Source organism: Talpa europaea (assembly GCF_964194135.1).
Source record: "Talpa europaea genome assembly, chromosome: 8".
NCBI lineage: Eukaryota > Metazoa > Chordata > Mammalia > Eulipotyphla > Talpidae > Talpa > Talpa europaea.
This window is the reverse complement of record NC_140075.1, coordinates 26,311,171-26,338,399: the sequence shown is the minus strand read 5'-3', so window position 1 is coordinate 26,338,399 and position 27,229 is coordinate 26,311,171. Positions and strand designations below refer to the sequence as shown.

At 34.9% G+C, this 27,229-nt stretch overlaps 1 protein-coding gene across 1 annotated transcript in view; it reads left to right on the top strand.

The window, feature by feature from the left end:
* Positions 1-27,229, top strand: part of AQR (aquarius intron-binding spliceosomal factor) — a gene marked incomplete at its 3' end in the record, with an annotated part of 88,200 nt that overhangs the window by 36,287 nt on the left and 24,684 nt on the right. The window contains exons 15-25 of the mRNA XM_084239511.1: positions 499-619; positions 1,892-2,037; positions 5,242-5,416; positions 8,422-8,589; positions 9,909-10,078; positions 12,905-13,146; positions 14,807-14,953; positions 15,698-15,767; positions 20,129-20,239; positions 23,327-23,436; positions 26,530-26,665. Of these exons, the coding sequence (XP_084095637.1) occupies positions 499-619; positions 1,892-2,037; positions 5,242-5,416; positions 8,422-8,589; positions 9,909-10,078; positions 12,905-13,146; positions 14,807-14,953; positions 15,698-15,767; positions 20,129-20,239; positions 23,327-23,436; positions 26,530-26,665 (1,596 nt within the window). The remainder of the gene's footprint in view (positions 1-498; positions 620-1,891; positions 2,038-5,241; positions 5,417-8,421; positions 8,590-9,908; positions 10,079-12,904; positions 13,147-14,806; positions 14,954-15,697; positions 15,768-20,128; positions 20,240-23,326; positions 23,437-26,529; positions 26,666-27,229) is intronic.

The following is a 27,229-nucleotide window of genomic DNA, read 5'->3' as shown; positions in this document are numbered from 1 at the left end:
CCTGATTGTTTAGCTTAGCTGGAATGAAAACTAACCTAGAACTTAAGGCTTCTTTTTTTTTTTATTAGATTAATGAACATTAAGTCCTCTGGTTTTAAATTCTTGGTATAAGGTATATGCCTTATACTCTATTATAGTATTCCATTTCATTTCTTTTTTTATGAATTAGAATTTTATTTCTCATTTTCACAAGAAACCTGAGAAATGGCATTTGATCTGTTTTACTGCAAAGGAAACCAAGATCAGGAAAGTTGAAGCAACTTGCCCAGTTTTTACCCAGCTCATCACACAGATGCTGAGAGTTGAACTCACATCTGTCTGACTCCAAGAATCTTCGCAATTGGTACCTCTTTCATCTTTGATTTATGAGGAGTATGGGGAAAGAATAAAAAGTTTTCAAGTATTACAATAACTGAAAGACAAACCTCTTTCCATACTTTATGGTGCATTTCTCCATAAAATGTTTGGTTTAACTCCGAGTCATCTTATTTCTTCTAGGTATCTCGTCATGAACGGCGAATATCTCAGATTCAGCAGTTAAACCAGATGCCATTGTATCCAACTGAGAAAATCATATGGGATGAAAATATTGTTCCAACTGAATACTATTCTGGGGAAGGTATGGTTAATCAATATGGACTCAGGTTTAATATGAACTTCAGTTAGAATTTATCAGGTGTTACTGCATGTCTACTTTGTACATTTGCATTATTTTCTGGTACCCTCAAGTTTAATTTTCTAAGCTAGAAACTATTCAGTATTTTAAGTGCTTAGCACTAAGGATTTTTATTCAATTTAATCACACTTTCGTGTGAGGGGTGTGTGTACATGTGTACACATGTTTAAAACAGCCACATTTTTTCCAAAAATATGCTATTGTTCAAAAGATTTCCTAAATTTTTTTGTGAAAAATGTCTTTAAAATTGTGTCAGAATGCACTTTGGCATATGGTCAATTGTGGCACATTCTCATTCTCTGAGGATAAGTGAAAAGCATTTAGAAACAAATCTGGTAAAATGGGAAGGTGAGCAAACTATGAGGTGGTATTTTGGGTCAGAACAAGGGTGTATTACCAGCAAATGATGATGTCTTTTTGGGGGGTGGTCCGTTAGCTGATTTTACAGGGAGTTCAAACAAACCTCCCAAAAAAGTTTCACAAAATAAAGCACTATCAAATAGCCTATTACAGTGACAGAATGAAAGTTACACTTCCTGTGTTATTACATTTCCTTGAATCACAGTTTTACCTCTTTATAGTCATGTGTTAAATATAGGATTAGAGAGATAGACAGTAAAATGTTTGAACTTTTTAAGATAATTTTTTTGATACTGCTACCAAGTATTTGGTCACTTGTCCAAGTAAATGTTAAGTGAGGGTGATGGAAATCTATCGTTCATTAATTATCAGAGAACAAAAGCAGCTCCTGGAAAAACAGTCAATACCTATTCTTAAAGTCTAGCAAAAAAGGCAAAGATTCAGAGCCCAGTATTAATCACTGGAGATAAAGTAGTACAGTGTTATATATATTAATTCATTTTCATGTAAATTTTATCATGGACTAATAAGTTTATGGCAGCATTATTTGCTGGGTGGTAAAGGAAATATTTTAAAATTATTTGAGATACTTCAAATACTTTTTAGAGGCACTATTTTATATCATTGATATGCAGATTGATGAAATCTATCCTTTAATCCTAATTCTTAATTACAGCATTTTTTACTTGGTTTCAGTTTTTGTGTGAAAATAAAAATCAGAGCTCATCAAATACTGTATGCTTTATTTCAGACATTAAATCAGACTTACCAATTTGTGATCGCTTTTTTAAAATACATTGACCAGGTATCTGATTAAAAGAATAAATCAAATATGGATGTTATTTCCTTTTTCAGGTTGTCTTGCTCTTCCCAAGTTGAATTTGCAGTTTTTGACTCTTCATGATTATCTCCTAAGGAACTTTAATCTCTTCCGCTTGGAATCAACGTACGAAATCAGGCAGGACATTGAGGATAGTGTCAGCAGAATGAAGCCATGGTTAGTAAATTGGTTCCACTTGTAATGAAGAGATGCAGGCAGTGACTGACATACTTGTATCAGTTGTAAGTGTATTTAGAAATAATATATACTGCAAGAGAATGTCTTCCAAAATATGAGATGTAATACTTTATACTAAAGATAGTATGTCTATACATATGTATTATGTCTATACATGATATGTGTATTGTGTCTGTATATATGTATAGACATATAGCATTGTCTGTACATACACATGTATTATGTGTAGACATAATACTATGTCTATACATATATTATGTTCTAATACATTCTAATTGTAATTCATATTAAAGATAGTATTGTATTGTGTCTATACATAATGTTTGTGTGTATGTATAGACATAATACTATCTTTAATATGAATTAGAATTAGAATGTAGTAAATGTGCTAAAATATAAATTATGCATTGGGTAATTGGATGGGGCTGGGGAACTGGGTATAAGAAGGAGGAGGTCACACACAGTATTCCTTGGTGGGGAGAGGGATAGGTGTGGAGGGGAGTAGGATGAACATTAGTAAAAGGACAAAGAGGGCAAGGGATGGTTTGGCCAGCAGGCCTATGCATGGGCAGGCAGTTTAAATACCAGAAGTTTATAATAAAAGGATAGTGGATATGCTCGTCACCACTAGTTCAGTCTCTTTCTAAGGGCCCTGATGGGGTTTGGGTGTTGCTAAACATTGCATGGAGTGGAACACTGTAAAGTTTTCCCTCGCCTTCCCGTCCACAGATTGCCTTAAAGATACTAAGTCATCTGCAGTTACTTTTAACACCAGTTGATTATGTCTCATTATTTGAGGAACTCTTTTACTTAAATTCAACTCCCCTTCTGCTGGCTCATGTCTTTAATTTCTTTAGCAAAGCAAAGCATTTCATACTAATTATTGTAGGCAGCTCTGTGTTACAAGATTTGTGAAGGTTTCTCTTTTTTAGACATGACTAACAGGGTAAATACCCTGTGTTCATTATCTTTTTTTAAATTTTTTTTATTTATATATTTTTTTACATCTTTCTTCATTTTTGTACAATGTATGCTTTCTCCTCTCAGGTGTAGGCTCCATGAAGTTCCCACCACCCATTCACCTGTGCACCATCACCAGAGTCCTTTGTGCTCTTCCCACCCACCTTGTATTCATGATTTTATTCTACATGTGAAATTGATGGAGATGTTCTATATCATAAATGACTATAAACAAGTAAAATCAATTATGTAAAATGGATTTTTATTACATTTAAAGTCACACCATACATACATATACAGTTATTCTGCATTTGTTATGAAAAGATAAACAATTTTTGAAAATGAACCAATTCAGGTATCTTCAGGGTTTCTCTTTACTAATTGCAGAGAGCTGCATGGACACTGTGATTATGATCTATTTTTTCATTTTCATATGCTGTTTCATACACAGTTCTATTTTTTTAATTAATTATTATGTGAAAAGTTATTCTGGGTGAGACTGTAAAACACAAAAAGTATTTTTGACTTAATAATCAGTTGAGTCAGTAGGCAGGCTAGCACTATGAAATTTGTATACCCACTGGCTGATCATCCCTGCCCACAGCTTCGCTGAAATTACTGCCCATTGTTTGGACCCCGGGGGAGTGCTTGATTAGAAAACTTGCTTACAATCTATGGTTACCTTGCATTTACATGTTCAAATTCTGGACCTAATTTTGGCCATTTTGTAAATAGAATTTATTAACTAGGGAACTTCAAATAAACATAATATATTTTACTTAAATGCCAAATAAAACAAGCATACTTGGAGATCTTGCAATTTGTCAGTTTTGGTTTTTTTTTTTTGGACAACATTTTCTGCAGAGGGAAGAAGAGAATGTCCTTTTTTTCCCCAATTTTTTTTCTTATCACACATGATGATTTGTTTATTGTCCATCATAGGAAACTGCTTAGTGAGAAGGGGGTCAGTCAGGCTTCTCTCTGTCCCATGGATCTTGAAAGTAGAGATACAGCATCTTTACTCGTTGATGGTTCTAATGGTCCTGTGTTCATGCTGCTGAAACTATTGGGCACTAAGAGAAGATGTGCTTACATGGGGCAGAAAGCTATACTTTTTAATGCTTGATGTTGCTAGTCTATCTTATAAGGGGAAAAGTGAGCAGGGAGAGTAGATTAGTTGGTTGCCTGGTTGTATAAACAGATTGACTACAGTTGGATGAGAGGGATCTTTTTTGAATTGTGATAGGAATTCTAAAACTGAATTTCGATGGTAGACCCCAGATGTAAATTTACTCAAAATTATTGAATTGTGCATTTATGATGAGTGTATTTATGGCAAATAAACTATTACAGTAAAGTTGAGAGTGATATCAAGTCATCGCAAAAGGGGTTAGATGTAATGTAAATGCCTTTTAGAAATTGTCCAATGACTAACAAAGTCATTGACTTGCAGAATTTTTAATTTGTTTCTCTCTTTGATGAAGTTCTGCAATGTTTTGTTGTGACAAAGCCTTTATATAGAATATAGTTTTTTTAAATCATGTAAGCAAATGATTTTTGGCAGTAGTTTCCAACTTTGAAGTGTTGCTGCAATTTTTATGTTACAGATTTCCCAAATATGCTATTTAATGTAGATTCTAAAGCACTTCTTGGACTAATAAAAGAAGAAAGAATGAGTATTTGGATGTTAGTATATTTAGTTATTACAGCTAGCTTGATTATTTTCCCTCCAATTTACGGCAGCATCTTTTAAATTATTTAAATATTATGCCTTGAAGGAGGCATTTTGCAAAGATTTTTTTTTATGTGTTTTTAATTCTAGCATGTTTTAAAATCTTTTTGAGGAACTTTATAGTAATACTTAAAATATTTAAGAAAAATTATAAATGATTCAAACTAGATAAAGAGGAAAATGATAAAAATATAAAATTTTAAAAGGTATACTGGATTATTTCATTTGTTAACATAATAGTTTAGCACTCTTATACGTAGAACTCTCTTTTTCTCTGTGGGTGTGGAAAATATTTTATCTGGGCTGTGTTTTACAGTTGCTACCATAGATATTTCCTATGTATTGGTCCTTAGTAGTTTTTAAAAGTTTAGAAATAGGAGTTACTAGTGTGAGGCTTAAATACTGGTTAAACATGTGTGCTTATTTACTAATTTGTAAGTTGGGGAAGGTTGTTTTTTATTTGAGTAATTATCCATTTCTTTGGTTTTCAGGCAGTCTGAGTATGGCGGTGTTGTGTTTGGTGGTTGGGCACGAATGGCCCAGCCCATTGTGGCTTTCACTGTGGTTGAAGTTGCTAAACCCAACATAGGTGAAAACTGGCCAACCCGAGTCCGTGCAGATGTCACCATCAATCTGAACGTCAGAGACCACATTAAAGACGAATGGGAAGGTAGTTTTCCATTTCAGAAGTGAAGTTGCTTTTGCCTTTTTGGTTTATAGACTTTCACTTATAGCATTAGAAAAATGCTTTTATTAAATGTTACCTTTTTAAACTTTTATTACATTTTGTCTAAAATTTGATGTACAGAATGACAATTGTCTTTGTAATTATTATTAGTAAAAATACCAAGGCTCAGACAAGAATAAATACCACGACGCGTTAATAAAAAGCATAATATAGCGTACATATCAAAGTGTTTTGAAAATTGCAATTTGCAAATCCAAGAAGATGGCAACTTAAGTCATAAATTTAATAAAATAATATTTATAAATTTATAGGATCAATACAAAAAGAATAAATATATTAGGGTCCTAAAGAAGGAACAAAACCCACATATAATTTGTGTACATGCAGAATAAGCAAGGAAAATTGGAATTTTTGAAATATAAAAGCAGTCAAAGTAAAGAGAGTAAGAGTCCATACTATATGAGGAAGATAAGATACCAAACCAAAATTAGACAAACTCAAAAGGCATTTTAGAGTCTCTAGTAAAACAACTCAAGAAGAAAGCTAGTAGTTTATTTCCACCAAGGAAGTCAGATAAAGGATCAGTGAAATAAGATGTACTCACTCCAAGATAAACAATACTTGCAGAGAGGTTTCAATGTCCTTATTCATTATTAGGGCAAGATTTTGAGCCTGGAAGTTCTGTGTAACAGTTAATTTTATTTAGAGGCAGACATGTTCAAAGTTACTAAGTCATATAGAAGTAAAACAATGATAACATCTGTGCCAGAAATGACCCATGAACTGACTTTTATTTGGCACCTTTATATTTCTCTCCCAGCTGTCCATGAGTACTCTTGCTTACTGCCGTGTTATGAGAAACATAGCTGGTAGGTTTTATCTCCTTTCACCTTCTTGGCATTCCAGAAGAAAAGGGGTAGTCCCTTAATAATTCAGATTTTAGATAATATTGCTCTTCATATAGCTGTTTATAAACATAGAAACTATATATATGTTGTATTCATATTATTCTGAAGAAATCTAGCAACAGAACTGCCAGATGTTTAACAAATAACCATTGTAGTGCACATAGTTTGACAGGTTGTTTTTATGACTCCTGTTTTCTCCAAAAGAGTTATGATCTGATGTATCATTCTAAAATAACAGATACTGAAACTCAAGAAAGACATTAAGTTGCTGGAGAAGGTCTTAACATTTATTACTCTTTGGAGCTTCAAGAGGTATTAAAATAAACACTGCTTTATACAGTAGGTAATAAATTGAATTAGCTACCTCTAGAAGTAGTCCTGATTGGAAGTAAAACTTAAAAAAGAGAAAAATCATTTATAAAATGCATAGCCCATAAATCTACATTATAGTGTAAAGAAAAATAAGAAAAAGAATGTTTTACCAGAATCCCTTTCCTTTATTTGAGATTGCTGTCAAAAGGATATTGACCTTTTTTTCCCTCCTTTCTTTCTTTAAATGAAAAATAGAATGGGTGGATTTTGATGGGCAAGAGAGGGTACAGTAAGGTATAGTGGGATAAGGGATTTGTCCCATGGGGCATGATGGAAGAGGTGTTTTCTGTGTGCCACAGCTAATACTGAGGCCCTGTATTAGTCACAGATGCAATAAACCAATAGAAATAAAGAGAACAAAAATGAGAGGTTCTGTTAAACAGTGATGAATATTGTCCTTTAAGACAAAATAGTTTTTAAAGAGTTTAAGCTAAATACTGTAAAACATTTTTTTTGTCCCTTCAAGAAGTTGTGGAGCTCAGGGCTGTCTTCTCTCTTACCCCATTGAAAATTAAGGAATTCATGAAACTAAAATTCTGGATTCTGCTCCAGAAGGCACAGTCAGGGCGAGAGCAGAAGGCAAATGGCTGAATGGAGGGAGGTAGTTGAACTCATTATGATATAGGTGTTTTTATTGTAGATCTGAGATGTCCCACAGTAAAAAGTCTTTAGAAGGGAACAGATGGCCAGTCATCTCTCTGTGATGCCAAAAAGTGACACTGGTAGGGACTAAACTACTTCTCAGGACCACTTCTTTCTAAGACTTAGAAGTTTTAATGAATTGTTCAGACCAGATAGAACAGTTGTCCTTAGTCCTCCTTATTTCTCTGCTTTTTTGTATAGAATTTGTTGAGAAATAAACATTCATGTTATGAATCAGTTATTTCTAGCACACCAAAACCCCACTCCATGTTAAACAAACCAGAATGGTACCAATACTATTAGCCCTATGCTAACATTAATTGATTTAATTGTATGTCCTACTACCACGCTTATGAACAAGTAGGCTGATTAAATTTGCATTTATGTCATATAGTGTCTAACAAATGTCCCTAATGGTCCAATGCCTCTACTTGTAATAATTCTTGAATCTATCATTCTGATGACTGAGACACCATGGACTCTGGCCCATGTCACCTGTTCTTCACATTCACTTACGAAAATGTTCAGCGTTTGTCAACTGAAGCTATATATAGTCAGCCTTCTTCTCAAGATGTTATCTGTAAACAATGCTTTTGTGTCGTGATGAATTATTCTTGAATTGACCTCCTTTGGTGAAATGCAATTAGGCTGTTGTTGGAATGACACTGATGGATAGTTTAAACTAATGTTAGAAACCTGTTAAATATGATACAGATTTATTACATGCCAGCCATACTTTTGGTTACTTACTAAGAATGTTAAAAATAAGAATTATGACAAAGCAGGCCATTTTGGAGCTGTAGCATTACTTGGAGGTTTATTCAGTAATGTATTTGTGGCATCAAAGTTTCTAATTTTAATATAGATTTTTATTTTAATGATTGCTATCAAGCAATAAGTATTAAAGATTATAAGAAAACCAGTAATTACATTACAATGCAAATATCATTGATCATCTCTGGTATTTTTTTTTTTAATCTATTCTAAATATCAGAGGATGAGGACTTGCCATCAAAAACTGAAAATAATAACATTCTTATGTGTGAAATGTCTTTGTTTTACCAGGGCTTCGTAAGCATGATGTGTGCTTTTTAATTACTGTGCGTCCCACTAAACCTTATGGCACCAAGTTTGACCGGAGGAGACCTTTTATTGAGCAGGTTGGCCTGGTTTATGTCAGAGGCTGTGAAATCCAGGGCATGTTGGATGATAAAGGACGTGTCATTGAAGACGGTATGGTGATCCATATTTTTGAAAGTGTGTGAACTTAATGATCAGTTTCTTTTCTTTTTTTCCTTTGTGCATCTTAGCTAATTTTTTTAGCTGTTTTGCATATCAAATTGTCACAAAGAATTGTATATAAAATCTTTGTAAAGTATATGCAACCCAGTTTTAGAAATAATGTGGTTTCTAAACTTTGGTGTTAGGTATTAAAAAGGATAGGATCTTTTGAAATCACCTTTATTTAAAACTTTTCCATTTTGATACTGTATAGTATTTCTTTTACAAAAACCTTCTATTATTGTTCAGTGATATATTTGTCTAATTTTTTCTTAAGTTCTCCTGATTTGATTAGTTATATAGAACCTATCAACTGGGAATAGCACTATCCTACATTTTGAAATGTGGTGATATTTATGTTGTCAGATGACTAGGGTGTAGTGAGTTATGGCATTTGATGGAAGGAGTCCAGAAATGTGAAACATCTAAATAGAACTGTCTAAGATGCCAGCATTCCCCCATTTAAAATCACTGCCTTAGATTGTTAGTCAGCACTTTGATTTCTTAGGTTTTTTACTGATCTTTCCTTGAAATGTTTATACTGTCCTGACCTTTCCTTTATAATGGTATTAAAGTAGAATTGAATCCTTAACTAATGTTTATTTTATAATTTGATTACTCAACTTCTCTCAGAACTTGAATCAGCTTTACCATGACTGCCTGTTGCTAAAATGCTACTCTTATAGTTAGGCTACTCCTGTAACTAAATGACAAGAAAATAGGAAATGGATAGGAAGGATGAACACAAGGCCATATAATGGAGCCCGACTTGGCGATCTAAGACAGAAAGAAAGGAGAATAGAGCAAAGGGACAAGAAAAAGCCCTTGAGCTGTTGTGTTGGTTATTTGTATCCCATATTTCTGTATACATGAAATTTCCTTTTATACTAGTGAATAAGGAATGGATTTAGAAGGATGAAGAGTGGCCAGCTGAGTATTTACTGTATGTAAGGCCATGGTGGGAGCTATGATAAGAGTAAAGAGAAATTCTTTGACTTCTAAGAGGGCATATACAAATAACTATAGTTAATGGCATTGCATCATACATATTACATGACTATATCATGGGAACAGTAAGAATTTAGAGAAGGGAAACAACTTTCTGTTCTGTGGGATTTGATGGATGAGTGGAAGGCATTCTAGTTGGAGAGGAAGTGGCTGAGTTAAGCCTGGATGGTTCACTCATTTATAGAAAAGGAAATACTCTTAACTTACTTTGATATTTTAAAAGTCTGTTTCATTTAACAATTTTTTTTTTTTTAAATATCCAGGACCCGAACCCAGACCCAATCTTAGAGGAGAGTCAAGGACATTTAGAGTATTTTTGGATCCAAACCAGTACCAACAAGATATGACCAATACTATACAAAATGGAGCAGAAGATGTGTATGAAACTTTCAATATAATAATGAGGAGAAAACCAAAGGAAAATAACTTTAAGGTAATTTTTGGGCTACATAACTAAAAGCACCTTGTCATAATTTGAATAACTTAAGATAATCACTATGCAGATACTATGTAAGGAAAAAAGTTAAGATAATAATCCTGTTTTATTTTGATTTAAACAATTCCTTTATTGAAATTCTTGACTATAGATAAGAAAATGAAAACTTAAGGACCTCATCACCTCCACAGATGCCGCATCCAAGATCCTGTCACCTCTCACATCCCTGCTTCCATTCTTGACTGTTCCTTCCCTTATACTATCTGCAGATAGCACTGAATGTAAATTATATCTATATGTAGCCCTATTCAGCATTCTAATAATGTTCCATCATATTAGAAAGTCATTATCATAATCCAGGAAGCCCCTTCAGTATCTTCCCTTTGACCCTTTCCAGTATCATTGCCTGTCACTTTCCCTTATTCACTCTATGTCAGCTACAATGACCTTTCTTGCTGTTCCTTAAAAATCCAGGCTTTGTCATGTGGTATCCCCTTTACCTAGATGGTCTCCCCAAAGTATTTGCAAGGTTCATTGGCTTGTTTTACATAGACCACTCTGTTTAAATGTCACCTTTCAGAGACGCCCTCTCTGACAATCTTATCTAAAGTGGCCTCGCCCCTTCGCAACATTATTAGTCCAATTATCTTAAATTTACCCTCATTGCTTTTATTATACCTGAGAGTTATGTATTTAACTTCCCTCTTAAAATGCAATCAGGCCGCCCCCCCACCCCACCCCGGTGGCGCAGCGGTTGAGCGCTGGGTTGAGAAGGCGCCGGATCGATCCCCGGCTGCTCCCCGGCCACCGGAGGAGGGCCCCACTTGGCGCGCAGACCTCTCCTGCCGCCCGCTGCTCCCCTCAGCAGTGTGCTTCGGTCCTTCTGCCTGCTCTGCTCCCCGCTCTGGCTCTGGTGAATTCTCTCACCCTCCCGCGCTTCTGACTGTACCCAGTGCATGTATAAACAAACAAACAAACAAATAAATAAACAAAACATGCCTCTATTAAAAAAAAAATGCAATAAGGACAGGGTCTCTATTTTGTCTCTGTTTCTTAGTAATGATTGAATTTCAGTCACTTCACTAAAACCGAAGTTTACTGTTTCTTTACCCATTTTGTTTTGCCTACTGTGTATGTGGTATTATGCTAAGTTACACGGAACTAATAGAGATGAGTAAGACACAGCTCAGCTCTTTGGGAAGTTTAGCTTACTAAAAAGGGAAGTTAGAGATAGAAGCAAATAACGTCGAAGAATGGTTCAAAGACGCCAGAAATAATAAGGATAGAGATGAAAATATGGAAGATCAAATGAGGCATTCAAGTTCTTGCCCAACAAAGAGGGGACATGATTAACCTGCCTGTGTTTGGGGAAGGAGGAATGCTCTGTTGGTGTCTTCAGTGTTTCATGAAGTCCCTGGGCATCCCTCGTTTATTTCCTTCTCTCTTTCTGGACTTGTGTGGGCTGCCCTAATCTGGATACTTCACTGAAGAGTTGCGCTGACCTCCTCTGGCCTTGCCCTTGTTCTCCTCATGAACACTCATTTTTCATACATTTCCACTAGTTATTTTACTCTCGGTGGTCCTCTACTTTGATCTAAATCGAATTGTTACTTTCCCCCATAAAACTTTCCCCAGTGCCACAAGGCTCTCTTACTTAAATATGAGCTGTTTTTGTTGTGCTGTTTCAGTGTGCTGTTTGTCACATTTTGCTGCTTTGTATCATTGTATCATTATTTTAAATAATAGTTAGATATATTTTAATCATTTCAATATATTTGTATCATTGTTATTTATCTACTAGAATTTTAATTTCCTTAGAGAGTAGAGCTCTCATTTATATTAGGTGAACATTCATTTTCACTTATCTGTTCATACATTTAACCTGTCCCATATTCAAAGTCTACTAGATCCCCGTTCTCATGGAAATGATATTCTAGTGGAAATTAGAGAAGTGATGAACAAGTAACTGAGTACGTGAATACGAAAATTTTATGTAGTGATAAGTGCAAGAAAATGAAAAAAGACAATGTGATTAACATACATATGTTATTTTGTTGTCCTACTGGAGTGTGTGCCATTTATGATATGAAAATGACTGGTTTGGGCATTTTATTCATTGAAATTATTAGCCTAGAATTCTGACTTTTATTATGTGGCATGTGTTACTTTATTGAAGTAGCTCTTCAACAGTCTAAGAGTTTACTTTAGCTTTTGGTAGTTAACTTTGGATAATTCATATGTAGCTATTATAATGATCTCTTATTGTAGTCATGATTCCTTCATTGTGGAATTCTATTTGACATTTTATTTTTATCACTTTGGTTCCTTTTTTTATTTCCAGCAATGTCAACTTATTATTTCTGATTTGCGATATGTTTCACACTTGAGGCATACATTACTCTGTTTCTGATTGTGGGGCTTTGGAAACTTAGGAGATAGAGGAGAAAACCCCAGGAGCTTCTAAGAGAAAGCATTTGCTTTAAGGGTTTGTTCTATAATATTCTCTTGCTGTCGTGTAAATGTGATCAAATTTTCATCTAGCCCCTCAGGAGTCAAGTGGTAAACTCATTTTTGACATTCTGTCTAAACTTCCAAAGGATAAACTGTCCTTGCTAAATTTGGTCTTTTGTTTAACTCAGTGTATGGTATCAGCTGAAAATATAGCTGTTGATTCAGTCTAGCCAAGCACCTGTCAGCAGAAAATGGCTTCTTGCCCTGAAACACACAGGAATTCTGGATTAGCAAAGCAGTCCTGCATTCCATTGAAGTGCAAATGCTTGAGATGTCTTCTTGACACAATCGTTTTCTGTCCTTTTATGACAGGCTGTGCTGGAGACTATTCGGAACCTGATGAACACTGACTGTGTGGTACCGGACTGGCTGCATGACATCATTTTAGGTTACGGAGATCCAAGCAGTGCACATTATTCAAAAATGCCCAATCAGATTTCTACCCTTGATTTCAACGATACATTTCTCTCCATTGAGCATTTAAAAGCCAGCTTTCCTGGTCATAATGTTAAAGTCACTGTGGATGACCCAGCTCTGCAGATACCCCCTTTCAGGTAAAATCAGAACTGGGCCTGTCCTTTCAGTCATTGGGTAGTGAAGTCTGAATTTAGCACTCAGGGCTGTGGCTAAAGTAAATTTTGAGTCCCATAGCTGGACTCTGTGTGGGCAGGCTTTACCTTCACCATGTAATCACTGGGATAAATGCTTATAGTAAGAATTCTTAGTGCAGAAGTTGTTTTTTAATACCGTGATAAAAGTAGCCTCATGTCTAAGGGGTCAGTAAATGCTTTCTGTTTGAAGAGTGCTGTATCATATTTATAACACTTGATTGAAGAAATATGTCTTTGCATATTATGCATATTCTGATATATTTCCTACTCAGTGCACATAGCTATGTGATATTGAACTTTGTTTCTAAGAAAAAAATCTTTTTTTCTTTTAACCTTGCTTGCATTCATAAAATTAAATACTCACAAAATTGTTACTTTTGATGCTAAATGAACTTCGATTTTAAAATTTGAGTAGAAATAGAACAAAGTATCTGAAGCAACTCGTTATTGTTCTGTGAATTCCATCATGAAGAATCAATCACTGGCAAAGCACTCCGTACACCTTGGGGGTGGTAGCAAAGGGATTACTAGAAATTAGATCACAGAGCTTTCTATTGACTGTTAAATATAAATACACCCAAACCTAGTCTTCATCCATACTTTCCTTATCCTAGCAATGGCAAAATCATTCTTCCAGTCAGTCCATCATGAAATATCAACATTATTTTTGAATCTCTTAACTCCTGTGAATCATGCTTTGTCTTACAAATTCTCCCTTAAGGATACTTTTTTCCCATATCCCTCCTGACTATCTCTCTAGGCCTTCAACACCTTAAGTCTTTATGATGGCAATGTCTTTCCTCCATCTGTCTCCTCACATGGACCCATTACATGCCTTCCTGCTAGAGTCACTCTACTCCCTAACTAAAAAATTCAGTTGTTCCTGTTGCTTATCAAAGTAAGGGCTGACCCCTTAGACTCTTTGATTATTAGCATTTTCATTTTGGTATTACCCATCCTTTCACTATGCAAAGTAAGACTGGAAAAAATGCACATAGAAAATGAATTTTTCAGTTGAATTTTAGGATATTTATTGACTTTCCCGGGTACTTATTGGGAGTTGCCTCTTCTGGTATCCCAAGGCAGACTAAGAACTTCTGCCTTAAAAGCTTGATATTTGAAGGCTACAATAACAAGGGTCTGGCCTGTCTCTAGCCATACTTTCTCTGTTATAGCCTACGCTCTGGCAAAACTAGTTACTTGCACTTGAGCCTCAGTCTGCTGTTGCTTCTTTCTTCCTGGAATGTCTTCTTTCAATGTTTGTGTACCTAACTTCTTCACTCAGCCTAGCTGCCTCCTCTCCCATGAGGTCTTTTCTAATTAATTGAAGGACAGTGTTCAAAACACTTTGTGCAGTGCATGTGACATGTGACATAAATGTTTCTTCTTTGATTTTCCCCCAATTGGGTGGCTTTTCCTAACTTGAACATCCTTAACAAATATTTTAGTGCTTTCAAATCTTCCTTTTAAAAAAAAAAAAATTTATGTATAGATAATGACTTTGTTTGAACCATAAAGGCTTTTTACTTATTGGTAAGTTATTGTTTGTTGGTAAATTATTGTTTGTTAATTTTAAAAATCAACAAAGATTTTGGTCTTGTAGGATAACTTTTCCAGTAAGAAGTGGAAAAGGAAAGAAAAGGAAAGATGCAGATGGTGAAGATGAAGACACTGAAGAGGCAAAAACCTTAATTGTTGAACCCCATGTTATTCCTAATAGAGGCCCTTACCCTTACAACCAACCCAAACGGTATTTTTGCTGTTCATGCTAATTATAGTATAGAATAATAGTTTGCTATTGGAAATTGATTAGTAATATCTTTGAACTTTCTGATGCTTTAAAAATCCCAGTAACTTATGTTTCCAGACCCTCTTTCCTTCTGTCATTTAGCTGAATAGTTCAGACATTTTTGACCATTCAATAATCATATCTTTAAAAGAATGAGAAATAAATATTAGAAAACAACTCTTTATTTGAGCATAGGGTTCTTACGTCTTGGCCATGTATTATTACATGTACCAGTAATATCATGCATTTCCGCTATGACTTACAAAGTGGCATTATATTTGATATTAGATTGGGAATTAGAACTTGGACACTCCAAATGGGATATAAAATGTGCTGAGTTTATTGAAAATTAACTGTAGTCTTTTCTTTCTATAAGATTTATTCAGTCTGGAGGGGCGAGGGTGAAGGAAATCATTCAGTCATGTAAAATGCAAAAGTTTCAGAGATCTATTATACAGCATTGTGCTTATTGTTAACTGTACTGAACTCTTGAAATTTTTTAAGGAGATAGATATCATGTATTTCTTACTTCGCTCCCTTTCTCTCTTCCCTTTCCTCCCCACAGGGCTGGAGTGGGGGAAAGAAGCGATTAGGAGAACAGGGGCATATACAGAGCAAATGTTTAGCACTCTGGTTATTGTCTGAATTTTTACTAAGTGTTATTTATCTATATTTTTAACCAACTTTTAAATCTACTCTTTGCAGCAATACAATTCAGTTCACTCATACACAGATAGAGGCCATCCGTGCTGGAATGCAACCTGGGCTAACTATGGTAAGAAAAATACTATTATATGTCTTCTTACCTGTATTCAGACTAGAAGTGTCAGATTTTTAGTATGTTCTATTTGAAGCACAAAAACCCAGTCTAATTAAAGTGTTTATAAGCAATTGTGACATTGTATGCATATGGTCACTTCAGTGTTCATAAATAAAGGTTTATTAGAACAGAGCAATGCCCATTGTTCATATATTGCCCTTGGGTGCCTTTGTGCTACAAAAGCGGATTATGTATTTGTAATAGAGATTGTGTGACCTGCAAAGTCTAAGTAAGACTTTTTTTGTGTGTGTGTGTGTGTTTTCCATTTTTATTTTATTTTTTTTAAATAATAAATTTTATTTTTATATTCCCCATACAATTGCAGCCCCCCCATTCTGACCCCAATCCCTCCCCTCCCGCCCCCGGCCCCCTAAAAGTGTCTCTGGTTCATAGTTTTTTTGTTGATTTTGATTTTCACTTTCTTATAGTTATTCATTTTCCTGGTCCCTTATTTAAGTTTTCTAGATTCCTGCTATGAGTGAGACCATCCGGTATTTTTCTTTTTGGCTTATTTCGCTGAGCATGATCCCTTCCAGCGCCATCCATGTTGCTGCAAATTGCATGTGTTTATCTTTTTTGAATGCTGAGTAATATTCCATGGTATATATGTACCACATCTTCTTGATCCAGTCATCTATTTTTGGGCATTTGGGTTGTTTCCAAAGCTTAGCTATTGTAAACAGTGCTGCTATAAACATAGGGGTGCAGGTGTTCTTTGGAATTGATGTTTCTGTGTCCTTTGGGTAAATACCTAGGAGTGGAATTGCTGGATCATATGGAAGCTCTATGTTTAGTAGGTCCAGAAATCTCCACACAGCTCTCCACAGTGGTTGGACCGGTTTGCACTCCCACCAACAGTGCAGAAGAGTTCCTTTTTCTCCACACCCTCGCCAACATTTGTTGTTGCTAGTTTTTTTAATATGTGCCATTCTCACTGGTGTAAGATGGTATCTCATGGTAGTTTTGATTTGCATTTCCCTGATGACAAGTGATGTTGAACATTTTTTCATATGCCTGTTGGCCATTTGCATTTCCTCTTCAGAGAAGTTTCTTTTTAGCTCTTCTGCCCATTTTTTGACTGGATTATTTTCTTTGTTGTTGTTGAGTCTCATCAGCTCTTTGCAGATTTTTGTGATCAGTCCTTTATCATTAGTGTTGGGTGCAAAAATGTTCTCCCAGTTGGTGGGGTTTATCTTTGTTTTTGTTATTGTCTCTTTTGCTGTGCAGAAGCTCTTTAATTTGATGTAGTCCCAGCTGTTTATCTTTGCCTTCACTATCACTGCTTTGGGTGATGTGTCTGTAAAGATGTCTTTGATGTGCAAATCACATAGTGTTTCGCCTATATTTCCTTCTATATATTTTATGGTTTCAGGTCTTATGTCTAGTTCTTTAATCCATTTTGAGTTGATTTTTGTGTATGGTGTGAGGTAGTGGTCAAGCTTCATTCTTTTGCATGTAGCGACCCAGTTTTCCCAGCACCATTTATTGAACAAACTTTCTTTGCTCCAATGCATACATAGTCTTTGCTCCTTTGTCAAAGATTAGTTGACCTTAAATCTATGGGTTTATTTCTGGATTTTCTATTCGATTCCATTGGTCTGTATATCTGTTCTTGTTCCAATACTATGCAGTTTTGATGATTATGGCTTTGTAGTATAGTTTGAAGTCTGGGAGTGTGATGCCTCCATTCCCTTCTTTTTTTTTCAGGAGAGCTTTGGCTATTCGGGGTTTTTTGTGATTCCATATGAATTTCATCAATAATTGTTCTATTTCTTTGAAGAATGACATTGAAATTTTGATTGGAATAGCATTGAATCTGTATATTGCTTTTGGAAGGATGGCCATTTTAATAATGTTTATTCTTCCAATCCATGAGCAGGGGATGTCTTTCCATTTCTTTGTGTCTTCTTCTGTTTCTTTTAACAGTGTTTTATAGTTTTCTTTGTATAGGTCCTTTACCTCTTTTGTTAGATTTATTCCCAAATATTTGATTTTTTTTGTTTCAATAAAAAAAGGGATGGTTTTTTTGATTTCTTCTTCTTCAGATTTATTGTTTGTGTATAGGAAGGCTACTGACTTTTGCGTGTTGATTTTGTATCCTGCCACTTTACTGAACTGATTGATGAGTTGAATTAGTTTTTCTGTGGAGTTTTTGGGGTTCTCTATGTATAATATCATATCATCTGCAAATAGTGATAGTTTGACTTCTTCTTTTCCTATTTGGATTCCTTGGATGTCTTTCTCTTGTCTTATTGCTCTGGCTAGGACTTCCAGTATTATGTTGAAAAGCAGTGGTGAGAGTGGACATCCTTGTCTTGTTCCAGATCTTAATGGAATTGCTTTCAGCTTTTCACCATTGAGAATGATACTGGCTGTTGGCTTGTCATAGATGGCCTTTATGATGTTGAGGTATGTTCCTTGTATCCCAAGAATTTCAAGGGCTTTTATCATAAGACTTTTTTTTTTTTAAGATTTATTTATTTATGCATACAAGAGCTGGGGTACAGGCCGGAGGTGCGGGGGTGGTGAGAGAATTCACTAGAGAGCGGGGAACAGAACAGGCACATCCACTGAAATACACTGCTAAGTGGAGCAGCGGATGAGTCAGGAGAGGTCTGTTGCGCCATGTTGGTTGGTTGCTCCCTGGCTGGCCGGGGATAGAACTCATGCTGCAGAGGTTTCAGACAGCTTCATAGGTTACGTCTTAGTGTTTGATTAGTTTTTGCATGATACAACTTTTCTCATATTTTTATTTATTACCTCTTATATTTAAAGTGTTTTTCTTGAAGACAGCCTATAGTTGGTTTAACCATTCTGTCATTGTCTTTTTATTTCACATACTTAGGCCATTTACATTAAATGTAATGATGTTTGGATTTAGACCTATCATTTTATTATGTATTTTCTATTTGCCCTTTGTTTTATATTCCTGTTAGCCTTTCCCTACCTTCTTTTGGGTTCAGGATAGTTTTTGGTGTTCATTGCTATTAATATTTAGCTATTATGTTCTTTTATTGTTTTTCTTGTATAGTTTTTTTCTTATTGGTTGCTCTAGAGAATTACAGTATACATAGTTAACTTTTCACAGTCTGTGGTAGAATTCGTATTTTGTCTGAGTTAAATGGAGGATCCTAACCTCCCTTTACCTTCCCTTTTGTGAAATCATTGCCCTGTGCTAAATGTGTTGTATAAATACCTTGAAAATGCCACCAGGCAAGTAAGATTTTTTTCTTGTAGGCATACTATCAAGGATTGTAGAAAAGACAATTATATTTAGCATCTGTCCTTCATTCCTGATGTTTCAACTTTCTTCTGGTAACACTTCCTTTCTTTCTGAAGAACTCTTTTACCACTTTTAAGATCAACTCTGCTTTTATCGTTACTTTTCTTACTTATCGTTACTTTTCTTCAAGTGATATATCTCTAATGCACTTTAATTCTTTAAAGATATTTTCATAGGCCATAGAATTTTGATTTGACAGTTCTTTCCTTTTAGCACCTTAAAATGTTATTCTACTTCCTTCTGGCTTCCATGGTTTCTGAGAGAAATCGCAGGCATTTGAAACATTATTCTGCTACCTATAGGCTATAATATTTCTCAGTGCCGTTAGAATTTTCTTTCTCTTGAGTTTTCAGTCATTTAGCTATGGATTTCTTTAGCATTATTCTGTTTGAGATTCACTGAGCATCTTGAATATGTGGGTTATCTCTTTGCCAGATTTGGGAAGTTGTGGTGTTTTTTTTTTTAAGATTTACTTATTTATGCATACAAGAACTGGGGTACAGGCCAGAGTTGTGGGGACTGAGAAGATTCACCAGAGACAGAGTGGGGAACAGAACAGGCAGACTGACTGAAATACACTGCTGAAGGGAGCAGCGGGCGAGACAGGAGAGGTCTGCTGCACCATGTGGGTAGCTCCCTGGCCAGGGATTGAACTTGTGCTGGAGTGGCTGCAGCAAGCTTTATAGGTTGCATCTCAATCCCTTGTACCACCAGGGAGGCCCAGCCGTTATTCCTTTAAATATTTTTTTTCTATACTCTGCTTTTTTTCTCTCCTTCTAAAATGTCAATGACATGAATTTTAGGCTACTTAGTATTGCCCTGCAGATTCATGAGACTATTTTGTTTCAACCTAATTTTTCTGCTTGTTGTTCTGGTTGGGTGATTTCTGTTGATTTAGCTTCAAGTTCAGACTTTATTCTATCTATTCTACTATTGAATTCATCTAGTAAATTTCTTAATTTGTTTTATCTTTCAATTTTAGAATTTCTGTTGTCTAATTTATTAATTTGCTATGTGTTCATCACCTTTGTAGGTTGTAGGCCCACCAGGTACTGGAAAAACAGATGTGGCAGTCCAGATCATATCTAACATTTACCACAATTTCCCAGAGCAGAGAACTCTGATTGTTACTCATTCCAATCAGGTAAGTGTATGTTTAGAGACATGTGCATATATAGAATGAATGTGGAGGGAGTAAAAGAGAAGAAGAAGGTGATGAACAAAAACACAGTGGAAATTTCTGTTTGTATAATAACTGAACATAAGTAACAAAGAATACCAGGAAAAGCTGGTGAGTATGATGTTTGTTATTGAGCTACTCTTAGATTATCACCTGTTGCTTTCATTATAATTTATGTTGATATAAATAGAAAAATAACCTTTTATTTCTAATGCAGAGCATCAAAATGTGGAAAAGCTAAGGAAAATATTTGGCTAGATGGTCAAATATTTGGATTAAATAAAATGGCATTTTCCCTCCATCTTCCATGCTAAGCTTTTGCTTTGATACTGAAAGCACTAACCTTTATTAGTAGCTTTTTTTGTAGAATTACTATAAACCTAACTCTAAGCTTACTAATACTGGATTAAATTTTGTATCCTTATGAAGTATATATATGAATATCTATATTACATGGAGGAACTAAGACAGCAGTTCTAATGCATAAGGCATTTATAAGTAATGAAAGCAATAGGAACTAACTTCTTTCCTATAAATAATGCCCTGACTTACAAAAAATTATCTTTACACCCGTGTTCTCTGGTAGTTACTAGCGCAACAAAAATGAGCAAGAATAGGTAACATTTATTGACTCTCTGGTAAAACATGACAGCAGTTCTCAGAACATCCTGAAACACTGTAAAACTTGCATGATAGTCTAAACCTTCAAGGGTACTTATTTTCTCTGAATACATATTAAAATTGGTGACTTTAATTGACTGATTCTTTAAGAGTTGATCTACAAAGAAACACTGGGCTTTTAGAATGCTAAATGTCAGGTATCCTATTGTTCATTGACTTTTAAGCTACAGGTTTTTTAAATTATTACAATTAATACAGTTAATTGTGATTAATACAATTCAATTCATTTCTTTGTGATGTTTTTATACCTTTGAAGTTAATAAGTAACGGTGGCACATTGTATAGTTTACTAAAATTATATGGGGGAGGCCTCCCCGGTGGCACAGCGGTTGAGCGCTGGGTTGGGAAGCTGCCCTCGGCCTCTGCGGCGCCGGTTCAATCCCCGGCTGCTCCCCGGCCACCAGAGGAGGGTCTCACATGGTGCACAGACCTCTCCTGCCGCCCACTGCTCCCCTCAGCAGTGTGCTTCAGTCCTTCTGCCTGCTCTGCTCCCCGCTCTGACTCTCGTGAATTCTCTCACCCTCCCGCGCTTCTGACTGTACCCAGTGCATGTATAACAAAACAAACACAAATAAATAAAAACATGCCTCTATTGAAAATAAATAAATAAATAAAATTATATGGGGGAGAGTGTTGACTGAAACTGTCTTAATAAAAGAGAAAAATTGTTACAATATTTTTTTCCATAATGTAGTCTGTAATAATTTTACTTATTTGCATATTCTCGAGAGTAAAGAATAATTGGAGTATTATTTTACATGTTTGGTCACAACTTGATAGTGACTTTGTAAGTATCTTCTACTTAAGATTGACTTGTCTGATCCAGAGATAGAGAGAAAGTTATGTTGCAAGTAATCAGAGACTTCATTGTTTGCTAAGTACCTTTTTGGATCCTATGATAATCAAATCACACACCTTGATGTCTGTTAAATTTTTGATTGATTTTTCACAACTGCTTTGTCAGATCTTAATTTTCAAGCAGTTCTCCAGCATTACTCTAATTCACAATGAAGTCTTGCAGTTTTTTCCAATATAGCAATGTGGAAGTATTTTTTGTTTCTGTATTTTTGTGGTTCTTTAGTTTGGATATCAAAAATTTGGTTTGTGAGTAATAACATGTGGTATGATCTGTTGGGCCTCAAGTTAGAAGGTAAGTATCAAGAGTTTGAATAGTGGGGAATTTTTTCCTGAAAATTTACATTAATCTCTTCAGTTCCTATACTCTAATTGCTGGGATTTTGATAAGAAGAGTTATCAGTATTTACATTTTGTAGCTGCAGTGTTTATGAGACTGCGTGTTGATTTGATGAATGGGTTTAGGCTGATGGTAGATTACAGTTACTTGAGTGGAGACTAATTTTTAAATGATACGTCTTACCATATGAAACTTTTGCCTTCCTGTAATCTTGACTACAGATGTTCAGATAATACTAGAATTTGAGAGAACCCTAAATATAAACATTTCATAGGTAGAAAGAAGTGACTTCTACATGAATTTCATCAGAGTAGTTTGCAATAAATGAGTGCTTTGCACATTGTTGCTTAGAGAACTTTAGACTTTCAGCCTAAGATTTATTTATTTTTTAAGATTTTTATTTATTTATTTTGTTTATTTAATTTATTTATACAAGCACTGGGTACAGTCAGAAGCGCGGGAGAGTGAGAGAATTCACCAGAGCCAGAGTGGGGAGCAGAGCAGGCAGAAGGACCGAAGTACACTGCTGAGGGGAGCAGCGGGCAGCAGGTAGAGGTCTGCGCGCCATGCGGGACCCTCCTCCGGTAGCCAGGGAGCAGCCAGGGATCGAACTGGCGCTGCAGAGGCTGCAGGCAGCTTCGCAACCCAGCGCTCAACCGCTGCGCCACCGAGGAGGCCCTCAGCCTAAGATTTAAATGATGCACTTTACCTTTGCACTTTGTAGCCCTCTTGATATATTCCACCTACACAATGCCTGAGCTCCTTCAACCATAAAAGCTCTACAACCCGTGGAAATTTGTTTGAGTGAAATGAAATTGTGTGTGAATATTCATTATTTTAGTATTTGTTATTACTTGGGAAAAATAGAAACTAAGCCAAAGCTTTCTCTTTTCATAAATTAGAATCAGTGTTGAAAGATAGGTGACTTTGTGGTCTCTGATTATTCATTAAACCAAGTATGCACAGACAGCAAAGTTGAAAATCAATTTTAAAATACCTGTTTTGTTTAAATTATAAATGGCCTAAATACAAGACCTGTTTCTTTGTTTTGGTTTTGGTTTTTATCTAACTGGCAACAATCATTCTTTTCTTTCCTTCTGAATGTTAATTTTTATTATATCTAAAGGAGCCTGTTGTTTCTGTAAAACTCACCATCTTTTTGTTTCATTCTTCAGGCACTGAACCAGTTGTTTGAGAAAATCATGGCTTTGGACATTGACGAGCGCCACCTCCTGCGTCTCGGTCATGGAGAAGAAGAGCTAGAGACGGAGAAAGATTTCAGCAGGTCAACAAATGGGATAGATGTACATTGTTTTGAAATCGTATATAAAAGAATTTTTAACCTTCTCTTTCTTTCTTAAAGAAACAGCAGGAAAAATTCTGAAAGATCCTAGTATAACCTTCTTAGACTATAGGTTGACCTTAAAGACTGATTATTATCTCCCTCAAGTTCAAGTCCCTATGTTTATGACATTTTTCCTCAAGCATACAGTTATTTCAGTGAAGGGAAATATCTTTTTCATCTTTTTATTTTTATTTTTTTTTAAAGATTTATTTCTACAAGAACTGGGGTACGGTCAGAGGCGCGGGAGGGTGAGAAAATTCACCAGAGACGGAGCAGGGAGCAGAGCAGGCAGATGAACCGAAGACACTGCTGAGGGGAGCAGTGAGCGAGGTGGGAAAGATCAGGTTCGCCGTGTGGGTTTCTCCCTGGCCAGCCGGGAATCAAACCCACACTGCACAGGCTGCGGACAGCTTCACAGCGCTGTGCTCAACCCACTGTGCCACCGGGGAGGGGAGGCCCCTTGTTCATCTTTTTAAAATTGAAGATTACCATTTGCTTTCAATTCACTGAGGTGATTTTTAATATAGTCAATTTAAAACTGCACAACATTACATTTTTTTTCACATTTCATCCACATATTTAATTTGCATATATCTTGGGTACCAATTAGGAAGTTGATTCATTTAATGAAATGCAATTGAATATTAATGATACTTCAGGGTTGTGTGTACTGTTTCAGGGTCCTATTTCCAGTGTAGCTGGACTTTAATATTACATATTGTAAAGTGACTAAAATTTTACAAATTGAATTTCTTCTGTCATTAGTATTTTTTTTCTAAGTTGCTTTATAATAACTTTTCATTTATATTTAAATCTACTTTTAAAGCATAATTCCATGCAATAGGCATAATTAACAGCTGCACATACTTAATACAGCCTTTGGCTATTGAACATGACCTTTTACTAAATTGATCATAGACATCAAAAGAGCTAAGAATATTAAATTATTATGTTGTATCTATTTTGGGTTCTTGTATTATGGAACTCACTGAACATTTGTTAGCTTCCAAAACACCAGAGGGCAAAGAACAGACACATTAAGTTATTTGTGGCTTTAGATTCTTAATTTTGGACCAGCCTATGATACTTCTTTAAATATTTTCTTTGGGTATTTCCTCATATTAAAACTAATTTACAAAAGTGGGCTAGATTCTAAAATCTAGTAGTCTAGAATATAGTGAACATAAAGTTGCTAATGGAATGCTAAATACTATAATTATATTACAACAGAATTTATCATTTTTAAAGAATATTATAGTAGAACCGAAGTAGAATTTTTTTTAATGATTTTTAGATAATATCAAGTTTCTGGAGGGAAAATACTTTCTGCTTTCTGATATGTAAGCCAAACTCCTGTCTTATTAATAGGTGTGTACTTATTCAAACTGGCGTTTTTTTATTTCTCTTCATGATAATTAAAAAGAAATCCAGTAAATATTATCTCATAGTAAAAGAAATGTCTCTTTCCCAAAAGAAAAAAATTGAAAACCTAGTGAGATTGTACATCAGGAGTTGCCATATACAATTTGTTTACTCTAACACAAGTCTGTTAGTCTTTTTTTTAAATAATCATGCTATTATTTATATTTGTATGTATTACTTTTTAAAAATTAAGTAAGAGACTGTTTTTTAAGGATAGTTTCAGAGTTACAGAGTAAGCAAATAGTACATTGATTTCCATTGTAGAGTGCTTTTTAAATTAAAAATTGTATTACAACACATTGTATCACAATAATTTTATCATTTTATTACAGATTATTTATAAACATCACTAATTTTGTTCTCACTACCAAAGGGTTCAATGTAGGAAAAGTTTTAAATTACGATAAGGAAACAGCAAAAAGTTATCTTCTTTATTGTTTATACCTAAGTTGGAAAATTCTTAAAAACATTAAAGCATGTCTTTTTTTTTTTTTTTTTTTTTTTTTTTAGCATTAACAGGTTTTAGGAGATACTTTGTTATTGTTGAAAGAGTATGTTTAGACTTTAGGATCCACTTCTGGTTCTACCATTGTTTTTTTCTTAACTCTATATGGCTGGGTCAGATACTCTAAATTTCAGTTGTCTTACTCATTATGTAAATAGTGATGAGCATACCAGGTGCCACACTACATGCTGGGATATGTAGATGACAAAGAATGATCAAACACATTTAAAAATTACTTTTAAAAAGCTTTAGAACTAACCTGCTTGGGCCTTCCTGGTGGCGCAAGGGGTTAAGCACTGTGAAGCAATCTATAGCCTCTGCAGCACAAGTTGGATCCCTGGCTGGCCAGAGAGCAATCCACATGGCGAAGCTGACCTCTCCTGTCTTGCCTGATGCTCCCCTCAGCAGTGTATTTCATTCAGTCTGCCTATTCTCTTCCCCACTCTGTCTCTGGTGAATCCTCTCATCCCCTGCATCTCTGGCCTGCACCCCAGCTCTTGTATGCATAAATAAATAAATCGTCAAAAAAAAAAAAAACTAACCTGATTTTCTGATAATATATATAATGCTATTTAAAGCAGCCTGTCTGTGAACTATTGAGTTATTATGATGAGACACTAGAGTGTCTTGTACTGCTCTTTTTTTATGAAGGTCTTGTTATGGGAAAGGGGAGAGGAATTAATTAATGGTGTATTTAATGATGCAGTTGATTTTTCTTCCCCCAGAAATGAACACATTGGCAAATCAGCGAAGATCCATAGAGTAGACTTAAAGTAAACTTTGATATAAAACAGCAAGAAACCACGATTTATAGTTAAATATAAATATAAATTCTATTTTCTATTCTTTCTCTGTGTGGCCATTTATAGTTTTAATTTTAGTATGATTGTATTATGAGTTTTATCTTATTTTTGATTTTATTTTCCCACTGTGGTAATTTGTCATTTTATATACTCTGTTATTCAGCTTTTTTTTTTTTTTTTTTTTTTTTTTAGGTAAGATGGTTTACATTGTATTTTGAAGGTTTTCTTGAATATTTTGCCTACAAAATATTCCTGAAAGTCTCATTTCATAATTTTGCCATTTTGCTTAATTGAAATTTCTAGGTATGGAAGAGTTAATTATGTCCTGGCTCGAAGAATAGAACTTTTAGAGGAAGTCAAACGTTTGCAGAAGAGTCTAGGAGTCCCAGGGGATGCTTCATACACTTGTGAAACTGCAGGCTATTTTTTCTTGTATCAGGTAAGGGATTAAGGTAAAACATATTTTGTTATACTGTTGTCTTCCATTGGGAACTGGGATGAATTCTTGAGACACTGCAAAAGCTATCTTGAAATAACTTTCTTATTTAGTAAATTGAAATGATACACTGTTGCCAAAACTATATTTATGAATGTTAAATGTTCATGTTTCCTATTTTCAGTTTTCCTTGTTAAGTAACTCTGATGATTTATTCTGTGAAAGGTCAATGATGCTACATTAAAATTTTTTTTTCTTATTATTAACAAGTTTCCAATCTTTTTTCATCACTGGGATACTATAATTAAATATTCTAGTTATTCCTTGGTAACAAAGTGCAGTTGTGTGACTGACTTTTACTATGTATGTTAATCAAATAATGAACAAAAATATATTTTCCTTTAAAATTTCTAGAAAGCATATTTTAGAACAAGTTTCAAAATGGGAGTTTAAGTTAAAAATTATTTTTACTTATTCTAAAGGTAAATTTTAAAAAAAAATTTGCTTTGTTAGAATTTTTTATATGAAAATAGGAAGCTGAATAAAATGAATAAGAATAAACTATTA